The sequence below is a fragment of the Colletotrichum aenigma genome (assembly GCF_013390185.1).
Source record: "Colletotrichum aenigma strain Cg56 chromosome Unknown KSG_Cg56_contig02, whole genome shotgun sequence".
Lineage (NCBI taxonomy): Eukaryota > Fungi > Ascomycota > Sordariomycetes > Glomerellales > Glomerellaceae > Colletotrichum > Colletotrichum aenigma.
The window spans coordinates 5,842,855-5,853,539 of NW_023500908.1; the positions used below are offsets into that span (position 1 = coordinate 5,842,855).

General features: G+C 57.6%; 3 protein-coding genes across 3 annotated transcripts; 2 read left to right on the forward strand and 1 right to left on the reverse strand.

The window, feature by feature from the left end:
- Positions 1 to 410: 410 nt before the first annotated feature.
- Positions 411 to 1,758, reverse strand: CGCA056_v003589 (uncharacterized protein; the record flags this gene model as incomplete). Its single annotated transcript, XM_037318846.1, has 2 exons — positions 411 to 884; positions 934 to 1,758. The coding sequence occupies 2 exons, from the start codon at positions 1,756 to 1,758 to the stop codon at positions 411 to 413; spliced, it is 1,299 nt and encodes a 432-aa protein (XP_037182863.1).
- Positions 1,759 to 4,696: 2,938 nt separating this feature from the next.
- On the forward strand, positions 4,697 to 6,599 carry CGCA056_v003590 (putative vacuolar membrane protein; the record flags this gene model as incomplete). Its single annotated transcript, XM_037318847.1, has 3 exons — positions 4,697 to 4,762; positions 4,813 to 5,236; positions 5,284 to 6,599. The coding sequence occupies 3 exons, from the start codon at positions 4,697 to 4,699 to the stop codon at positions 6,597 to 6,599; spliced, it is 1,806 nt and encodes a 601-aa protein (XP_037183834.1).
- Positions 6,600 to 7,443: 844 nt separating this feature from the next.
- On the forward strand, positions 7,444 to 9,361 carry CGCA056_v003591 (uncharacterized protein; the record flags this gene model as incomplete). The annotated part of the gene is made up of 3 exons (XM_037318848.1): positions 7,444 to 8,179; positions 8,236 to 8,333; positions 8,390 to 9,361. The coding sequence occupies 3 exons, from the start codon at positions 7,444 to 7,446 to the stop codon at positions 9,359 to 9,361; spliced, it is 1,806 nt and encodes a 601-aa protein (XP_037183835.1).
- Between the last annotated feature and the right edge of the window lie 1,324 nt (positions 9,362 to 10,685).

Sequence of the window (10,685 nt, forward strand, 5' to 3'; positions counted from 1 at the left end):
ATCCACCGGGCAGTCGGAATCGGAGCTGTGGCAGCCTCCAGTGTTCGTGCACCAGGCAACCTGGAAATTTGGGCTGTGGCGGGGCACACGCCCGACAGCTGCAGCATCATGGAAGAGGTACGTACCGCCCCGGCGGCGGCGGTAGTGTGGCACGTGGGAACGGAGGCCCTGTCATCGGACATCACGGCCCTGGCTGTATTTTAAGAACATTCCTAGTGCTCGGCGTCTACTGCGGGCTACTGCGCTCTACGGTGGTCATGCCGTCCCGTGATGCATTGGACGAACTAGGACGAGCGGGAGGAGCTGAGGTGCACTGAGTCATCCTGCGCTTGAAGCGACTACATGGGTATTTTTTTAGGTTCATTTGCAGACTGAAATAACACGCGGAAGGAAAAATTCAGAACACCAGTTTACGCCTTCGGACCGTTCAACGAGATGAAGCGCCTGCGGAGGTCGTCCATGACGTCCACGTACTCCCGCCCGTCCTCCGTCTTCACCCGCCACTCGCAGTACAGCTTCTGGATCTCGTCGCAGAGCGTCCGCGACTCGGCCGCCGGCCTGACCAGGTCGTAATCCAGGAGAAGCCGCACGGCGAGCTTGAGGTGCTGCGAGTATCCGACTTGCATCAGCGTCTCATCGACGTGGACGTCTGCGCGCTCATCGCACTGGTGAGTACATTCACAGCCCCGAAAGTTGACGTGCTCGCAGCCGCGGCCGACGTGCCGGTTGGTGCCGATGCATTGGATGTCCTGGCATCGGCGGATGTGAACGCAGTCGCAGGTGTCGCACCCGTCGAGCGAGGGGAGGGGGAAGCCGAGCATCATGCGGAAGAGGACAGCGCCGAGGGCCCAATGGTCGTCGCTGATAGTGTACAGGCGTTTGGCCTTGCATGTGTTAGATGGCAAGTCTTCGGACCAGGAGTGATGAGCTTACCACGTCGCCTTTCATGATGTATTCTCTCCACTGCTTCTTCATCTCGGGCAAGCTCATGTGCTCGTCATCAAAAGGCGCCACAGCCCTTCCATCGGAGTTGGGAAAAGGCTTGCTGTCATCATTGATCTTCCTATTGCGACGTGCCGGGGCACCAGATACATACGCACTGCCGAACTTGCCCAGCATGCAGACGCCGTACGTCTCGTCGCCGCGCGGGTGTTGGAAGAAGATACTCTTGCCGTTGATGCCGCGGTGAAGAATGGGCATCCAGTCCAAGTCTTCATGCTCCCAGTGCCCTTGGCCTGTAACCCAATCAATCTCATGGCGACAGCCGTCGTGGAGCCAGACGAGAGCGCGCATGATGGACGTCAGAACGTGCCAGCAGAGCGACTCGGGCATGTGGCAGCCGGGCTCTTTCTCGAACGTCCGGTCCGCGAAGAGGAGCTCCAGCGTGCCGGCATCGCAAATGTCCCATACGAGGTAGTCTTCGGTGGCGTCCACCTGCGAGTGGAAGGGCTTCTGGCGTAGGTAGCCCGCCAGCGAGATGATGTTTTCGTGGTTGAAGATGTGTGCAATGTTGCGCCCGATGTTGCAGTCGTACAGCAAGTCCATCAGGCCCTTGACCTCTCGCTGTCTCTTGGTGGTGAAGCCGGCTGCGTATTTCCCAGCGTCATAGTATTCGTCAAAGTCGTCGACCTTTCGAGCGACAAATTCCTCGCCATCGGCATATCCTAGGTGCTGCGCGAGCCTCCTCGCCAGCCATATGTTGCCCTGGACTTTCTTGACGAGTTGGAAGGTTGGCTGGGGATGGTCTGGGTCGTCCATTGCGGCGTGTTACGTTGGATCGATGAAGACGGGCATCGCGGGTTTGGGGTTTGAGCCGTGGACATATATCATCTTTGGGATCATTGTGGTGATTTGCAACGAGCATGTCTTCCTCGCCATGCTGCGATGACTTGGCAGGGCTACATCTGCATCAATGGCTTGTATCCAATGTGCCAGCCTTCGAACATCACTATGAATGGGGTCATCCAGGCTTCCTGCATCGACACAAAGAGCAGTCAGACATTGTCGTTTGTCGTCCAACGGCTTTCATCTTGGCAGCCCGGAAATAGCCACCCTGTGCGCCCCGTCCGTAATTAGTGTCACGACCGTTGGATGCCGCTCTGCAGCCGCAGCACAGGAAACATCCATCAGGAACATCTTGCGGTCGGACGAACTGCGCGGTAGCCACAATCCCTCAGTCCGCAGCGGCGGCCAAAGCCAGAAACATTTCAAGCCTTCGCGCCCGACGCGCCGCCACTTGGCGAACACGCAGACATGGTCTTTCCCAGAAACATTGTATCTATATCGGCCGCGCCGTTCATTGTCGTTTGTCTCAACAAGATTAGACTGACGATAAAGATAGCCGAATGCCCGGGGTAATCCACGTGCCTCCGGGGCGGGAAAATTGGCATTGGCAAAGCGAAATGGCGTCCTTGTCCCGAAGTGGGAGGTGCCCGGTTTTCTCTGGGCCGTGTTGGCCAAGACCTGCCGTCTGATCCGTGGGTGTTTGCGAGGATCCTCCCTTGGCCCTTGGCCGCGTTGTTTGCGAGGGTTGCGAAGCCCTTCTGAATGTCAGGCTATGCTGGAGAGGGAGGAGGGCGACTGGCAGTGTCGCTATGAATTAGTTCAGCTGAATGACATCGCCGTCCAGGGCTCAATCAATGCGGAGGGGGCGCATAGGCCAAGTCTGAGGTAAAAGAAGCACTTGCGAGGCCAGGTCCCGTCTCCGCGGTGCTCGACATCATGCATACCGTGGTACGGCCAAGGGGACGGCGTTTCATCGAGACTGTCCCGAGGGGAAGCTGAGCAAGTCTGCGGCGAGTTGAGACGGGATTCCCGGCGGGCGCAGATTATCCATTCTGGCTGCAACGAGAAGGACGAGTAAGTTTAACACAGAGACGTCTGAGTTCGACAAGCCACTGGGACAAGTGAGGTGCTCGTGAGAGAGATCTGGACGACGGTCGCTTCTTGGTCGGCCTCGCTCGATTCTGAACGGCGGTACTTTCGTTTCGAAGAGCTGACGTTGCACTCTGCGGGAGTGGTTAGCGACTGGCCGCGCTCATTCAGGACGGTCGAAACAACGCGGCCAGATGGCCCCCAAGTGCGTGGCGTTCCGCCGCTTCGAGAGGCGCAGGACTTGGGTCAATGGTTGGATGGGTTGGGCGGGCGCGTCCGTTGCGCGGCTGATTGTCAAGGTGAGGCCGCGAACCTGTGGCCGTGTTTAATCTCGAACGGAAGTACCGTCTCATACAGAGCACTCGTCCAGTGACAGAGCCTTGCGGCAATACTTTGGAGGCCGTGGTGGACTGGTGGTGCGAGTAAGACGATCCGCCGTTGCTTGGGGGCAGAAACGGCTCTGACAGGCCGACTGATACACTGTCGAAGAGGAAGAGGCAGCCCTGGACGCTGGAGGCTAACAGGGGGAACACACGGTGGAACCCCTTATCAACCCTATATGTGACCCCGGCCAATACGGAGCCAGAACTGGACGGGAAATGGGACCTCAAACGCTCTGATGGTGGCGCTATTCCGATTCGGGACGGCCAGGGCACGGTACCTGCGTTAAAGGCCGCGCTTCAGTCGCTGTTGCTCCACATGCGCCTCGGATGCTCGAAACCGCCAAACTGCTCACGTCCGCCCGGCCCTGTCGCTGCGACCTCAACTCGTCGCAATTATTGGATGCTTTTCCAGAAAGGCCCCCCTTTCCTTCCTCTTTAAGCGTCTCTTGTCATGTCTGGTCCCTCTGGGTCCCCAGAAGTCCCTAGGGCCCCCCCTCTCGCCGATCCCTCTTGAAGGCCTCCACTCCCGTCTTACTCGCCGCTGGTCACGCTCACGCCAACACTCTTCAGTCTCAGTGCTGCCCGTCTCACACTGGACTGGCACTGACACCTCCCGCATTCCTCTTTCGAGCTTCGCGAAGCAGTCCCATGGCCTCGACAGCAAGCCTCGATTGTTCCATCGACCGCCAACATTCCAGTCTCGCGTGAGAACCTCACCGTCCGCTCATTCTGCGCCATTGTCCCTCGCTCGCGATCGATTCGACGATCGTCCGCTCACTCACCAGTCTCGCTACTGTCCACACTGTATCACTCTGCCCTTTTCGACATTCTGATACTCAGCCTTGCAACCCAGCGTGGCCGATCAAACGCGGATATTCGCCCTACCAGCAATAACGCCCACATCACTTACAACATCAACACCAGCGCCCACGACACCGCCCTTCCTCGCTTTCCCTTGTCAATCAAAGCACTTCGGATAGCCCCGATTGACTGATTGACTGATTGACTGATTGACAGCCGGAGCTGACGTTGTCGTCGCGGCTGTTTTCCCTCTCCCTCTTGATCCACCCTCAAACGCCCGGTCGCTCGACTATGCCTTCCTGACGACCCGCGGTCCGAACTCTTGTCTCGCAAAGTCAGCCCTTCGACCCTTGGGCCCACATTCCGTTCTCCCTCTCGTTCAACTTCTCGTCCATTTACCCTTTCACCCGTCCAGTCTCTTGCGTCGACTGGTTTCCTTCCTAGCCCGTCAACACGAAAGCACAGTTGATTACTTCGCGGGCGAGTAACGACGTGTGCAGTCGGCAGGCCCGGATCTACGGTATCACACTCACTCACGACGCCGTTTCCTTTTTTTCCCTTCTTCTTTTTCGACTCGACTGTGTCGAAATTTATCGGTACCTTTTTTCCCCGTCATCAAAATTCGCTTTTAGTTCAAGATGGGGTGCCTCAACCATCGTCGCAAGGGCATCCAGTACAAGGCGGAACAGAAGTGGGATTACATTGTAAGTGCGACCGTGGTCGACGAATAGCTAACGGTGCTAACCAATCGCAGTCTCTGAACGACTTCCGCTCGCGAGGATGCCTGACCCCGTTCGCCTACTTTTACCTCTGGCTCATGCTGTTCATCTCGGTCGCTGTCTACGGTGTCGATATGTTCACGGCCGTCAACCTGCTCGCTTTCGACAAGTGGTCATCCGAAATCGATCCCGCCATCGACTTTAAGATTTCGAAGTGGATCTTTTCCGTCTCCATCATCGCCTCCTTCGTCAACCTCGCCTTTGAGCAGTTCCGGGCTATGCGTGTAATGAAGCGAGGAAACGTTGCTGAATGCTACCTGGACAACATCGCCGTCCGATTGGAGAGTACTCGGATGGGCAAGGGGCAGGGATGGCGACGATTTCTCGTATTCGCCGAGCTCACGAAGAGCAAGAAGGGAGCCGAGTACATCGCTCTGTTCACCTACTTCAGCTTGCAATGTGAGTTACACCGGCGTGTCTCACAAGTGCCTCACTGACATTCACAGCTTGGATTCGCGTCATGGTCTGTTCCGGTCCCCGTCAGGTCGTCAACGCCCTGACGCTCAAATCCGTCTACGACGCCAAGCTTGCCGTTCACGAGGCATCCGTCGAGGGTTCCCTGCTGGGTTTCTTTGAAAAGATTAGGTCTCTTGCTACCGAGGACTACCAGCAGGCCTTGATCCTGTCTGGTATGCTCTTCACCCTCGTCATCTGGGTCTTCTCCGCTCTGTACCTCATCCTCGCTGTCATGTTCTACGTTTTCTTCCTCTGGCACTGGATCCCCAAGGACGACGGTGGCCTTTCCGGATACTGCGAACGCAAGGTCAACAAGGCTCTCACCAAGATCGTCACCGCCAAGGTCAATAAAGCATTTGCCAAACAGGAGGCGGACAGGAAGAAGGCGGAAATGCGGGCAGCCAAGAAGAACGGTGAAAAGATTGCCCCGGAGCGACAGGCCACTCTGCCAACCCTCCCCAACGTGGGCGATCCAGACAAGCTTGCCGAGATGCCCATGTTTGGTCGTAGCGATACCTTCGCAACGCTTCCCCCGTACGAGTCCCGTCCTGGAACCCCCGGCAGCATCGAGCTCGGTGCCATGGATCGTAAGCGGCCCATGCCTCCTTCGAGAATGGGCACCACGACGTCGACTGCCAGCTACTCTTCCAGCGCTCCTCTTGTCGGCGGTGCTGCGGACATGGGCTACCAGCGATCAGCATCCCCTGCTCCCTCTCTCCCGCCCTTGGACCTTAACAACTACCCTCCCGTACGCCCGGGCACCTCGAACTCGCAAAGAAGCTTCCGCCCCGCGCTGTCACACGTGCACACCAACTCGCAAAGTTCGCTGCGAAATATCTCGGAGAGCCCCGCAACCTACTCTCCGGATACGATGCCACCCTTCCCTCCTCCTGCCCGAACCAACACTGGTGGCAGCACCAGAAGCTACAACCAGCGGCCTCCTCCCAGGGCCACCTACGACGACTACTCCAGTCAGTCCAACGGCCGAGCGAGCCCTGCGCCGTCGACCTACTCGACACGCTCTGCGGCCCCTCGTGGTCCCGCGATGAACGGCCCGGGATACCAGGCCTACCAGCCGTACAACGCCAACCCCCAGCGGAGCGCCACCGGCCCCGTTCCCCCTCGCGGCCCGCCCACTGCTCCCACGCGGAACATGACAGCGCCAGTGCCTGTGCGACCGCAGCAGGACTACTTTGCCCGTCCGGGAACGTCTCAGAGCCAGAGACCTCCACGAAACAACCAGGGCTACGGCGGGTACAACGACGACGTGGAGGCTCAACAAGGCCCGCGGTACTGGGGTTCATAGAGGAGCATTGGGTTCGGTTCAAATCAGCATTTTCTTTTCATAATGTCTTTATGATTCCTGGGCGTCCACTTTTTGCAGTTGTCACAGGACGCTTCCATCTTTCGCGAACGGGTTTACAGCCATTCTGCCTATCCAGCCCCCCTTGGGCTTGGCAGACTTGGATCAAAGAGCTTGGACCAAGATCTGGATTCGCTTCTTCCTTACGACTAACCATCCTTTCGATACCCCCGACTTTTACTTCTACCCAGTTCTCAGTGTACCATTAGGAAAAGGGCGTATCCCTCGGCGTCAGCAAGGGTCATGTTCACGGCCGGAAGGGAGAGAGAGAATCGCACTTGTACTTTTGGTAAAATACAACGTTGATGACGATCTGTCGTACGCCTGCCTTCGTGATGACATCCCCTGGTTAAAGCTGCAGGGTCCCCGGAATGCTAGGGTAAGCAGCGGGGCTGAAACCTTAATAATGACCAGTGGTGTAAGCAACTCCAGAGTACGGCGCCAGGGGCGTCAGCGACTTTTCGGGGTCTCTTCGACGTGCTCGGCATGGCGTGCTGCGATGCGCGCCCTTTGAGTGCTTGATTTGTCACCGCCATGTCAACCTCAGATCCCGTGCTGACGAGGAAAATAATTTCATCATCCATGCCTGTAGTCATGGAAGGATTATGCGATGGGCGCGCTTGATCTCATCTAAGGGTCGCAACTGAAAAGGGATTCTTTTGCAGTCCACGGAATAGCTGGATTTTGACGACACACAACTCGGATGAATTACACTCTTCTGCTCAGCAGCCTATTTGCATCAAACTTCATCGCACACGATAGCATATTTTTCGGATCATTCACGAGAATGCCGGCCAGGACGATTGATTGGCACGAGGGCGAGCTCGCGGTGCACAACCTCCTCAAAGTCCCCACCCGCCCGAACCCTACGTCCGCGGGGCTGCCGGCGTCCTACGGGTACCGCATCGCCGCGGCGCCGCTGTTGGCCCTCGGCACGCTCGACAACGAGGGCCGCCCGTGGACAACGCTCTGGGGTGGGAACGCGGGGGCTGTTGCGAGGCCTATTGCGGAGGATGTGCTTGGTGTGCGGAGCAAGGTTGACGTTGCGGATGACCCCGTTATAAGAGCCCTTTGGGGAGGCGAGGAGAGGGAGATCAAAGAGGGCGAGGTTGTGCAACCGGGGGGAGGAGAGGGGAAGGTTGTCTCCGGGCTGGCTATTGACTTGAGCACCAGGGATCGGGTAAAGTTTGGTGGCAAGATGGTTGCTGGTGCTGTTACGACTGTCAATGGCAATGGAGGGGGCGAGTTGCAGATTGCGGTCAAGGTTGACGAGAGCCTCGGCAACTGCCCAAAGTATCTCAACAAGAAGGACGTGAGAGAAAGAGAGTCGCTGGTCAAGGGGCGGGTCGAACGGGGACTGCCGTTATCCGAGGATGCCGCCGCCGTGGTGACACGGGCTGATATGGTCTTCCTATCCAGCGGCACCGGCGAGACCATGGATACAAACCACCGTGGGGGTTCCAAGGGATTCGTGCGAGTTGCGAGGAACGATGACGGGGGCGTGGAGATAATCTACCCGGAATGTGAGTTGCATTCCCCTATTCAACGCAGCATCAGAACGGCCGCTGACAAGCCGTAGTCTCTGGAAACAGGTTATACCAAACCTTGGGCAACTTGAGAGTCAACCCCCGCGTCGGCGTTGCAATACCAGACTTTGACACGTCTGACGTCCTTTACGTAAGTCCCGCCCCAACGCAGCTGTGTCTATCGAAGAAGAAACTAACCAATGCAAGATTACGGGAACGGCGTCGATCCTCGTGGGACAGGACGCGGCAGCCTACCTGCCACGCACCAAGCTGGCGATCAAGATCACCGCGTCTTCGGCCGTCTTTGTCAAGTCTGGTCTGCCCTTCACCGGTGCCCCTCTCGAGCCGTCGCCATACAACCCGCGCATTCGCCATTTGCACACCGAGCAACATCAGCCAGCAGCAGTAGCGTCAGCTGCAGGCACAGCGACGCTCCTGTCCCGTGAAATCATCACACCCACCGTCGCGAAGTTCACGTTTGGGCTGGAGCCGGCCGGGCAGTGGGAGCCTGGGCAGTACGTCACGCTCGACTTTGCCCCGGAGCTGGACGTGGGATGGAGTCACATGCGCGACGACGAGCCGCAGAGCCTGAATGACGACTACGTGCGGACATTCACGGTGTCGAACCAGCGCGGGGCGGGGCAGACGGTGGAGATCACGGCGAGGAAGAAGGGGCCCGTGACGGGTTTCCTCTGGAAGTGGAACACGAGGGTACCGCTGGAGATACCGGTGCTGGGCTTTGGCGGTGAGGAGGCGTTCAGGATGGGGAGGTCGCCAGGTGCTGAAGAAGAGGTCTTCGTTGCGGCGGGCGTGGGGATCACGCCGGTGATGGCCCAGGCAGAGGGGGTACTGCGGTCCGGGCGACGGTTGAAGGTGTTGTGGAGCGTCAAGGGCGAGGACTTGAAGTTTGTCAAGTATGTTCTTGACCGGATTCAGGGGCTTGCTGGAGTTACCAGGCTGTTTGTCACGGGGCGGTTGGGAGACTCAGAAGAGAGCTTGATCGGGGAGATCAAGGCGGCAGAGGCCTCGGTGGAGAGGAGACGCATAGAACAGGGTGATGTAAAGGAAGCTGGTTCTGGAAAGAGGAAGTACTTTCTATGCACTGGGCCCGCAATGTTGAAGACGCTGAACGAGTGGTTGGATGGAGAGGAGGTTGCTTGGGAAGACTTTGCATACTAGACGATTGGCGAGTTGCTCATCCAATAGAAGCTAGGCTTTTGTTTGGTTATCACAAAAGAAACAAAAAAAACATCGCGGTTGCATAGTACTGTCGTACCTATTCATACCAGTGACACGTCCAATGAGGACCTCAATGTCATCGGAACTGGTTCCAGGATTCCCGCTTGAGCACTTTCTTCATCGAGATGCTGACAAAAAAGCGGATTATGTAATACCCCTCTACTCAATGCATGTAACCCACCCAGCTGGCAATCCAGATCAACCAGCTGCAACCAGCCGCAGCTACCAATCGCGATCTCCGTCGACAGCCGCGATGCCACACGTTTTCTCGATGTGCGTCAGTCCCCAGGATTCCCGATTTCCAGATTTCCATGCTGCCGCATCGATGTTCTTGCATCCCCTCGCGACGGGCATGTGCGGCGCATGCGCCAAGCCCGTCTCGTGTTCTAACCGAACGGTTCGCGGTTACGTTACTGGCTGCCCCCCCCGACGCAGTTGACGGCTCCGAGAGACACCCAAAGAGCCCAGTGTTCGTCGAAACACAGCAGGGCGTGGGTTGTGGTTGGTTTGCACGAGGTTGGCCGTCGTTTCGCGGGCTTTGAGAAGTGCGTCGGAGTCAGCCTCAAAGCCGGGAGTGTCTTCGATTGAGACGCCCATCCCCCGACGTCAATCTATCGATGTTGCCCGTCTGCCTTCTGCTGCCAATGCCGTGATGCCAGCACATGGCTGCGTCGACGCATCTAACACACCGGTTGACTCTTGATTCGGTGGGGAATGCTTTACCGATACCCAGCCCAGGCGCCCATCCAGCCCGGCGGATGCGGAGTGCGGATTCGGATGCGATGCGATAGGGGACTCCTCTCCGGGGGCTCACAATCGGGACATCACGATCACGCAGAGACGGTCATTGAATGAGGTGATTGAGGCCATTCTTGGGCCGACCCGCATGCTGTCAAAGTCAACAGACGACGCTGCTCATCCCTGACATTGTCACGCTGGCTCAACGACCAGACTCACCGTACATTTGTCCGCCCTTGTCTCTCGACCGATTTTTTTTTTTTTCAATCGATTCATCAGCACCGAGCAGGCATTAGAGGCTAGGTTCTAGGCCCCTTGCCAACCGAAGCGAGAGGGCGTAGGCTGCAACCAGCCTCCGGCAAGTCGCCAGCTTGCTGGGGGTGGGAATGTGAGCGATCTCGATGTACCAAACACCCATGACACGGACGATTGCTCTCAGCACGCACCACGCCTGCGGATGGACATGTTCATCATTCACAAAGCAGTCATTCTCGAAATTCAATCGTCCCCTTTCCGGCCGGCCGTC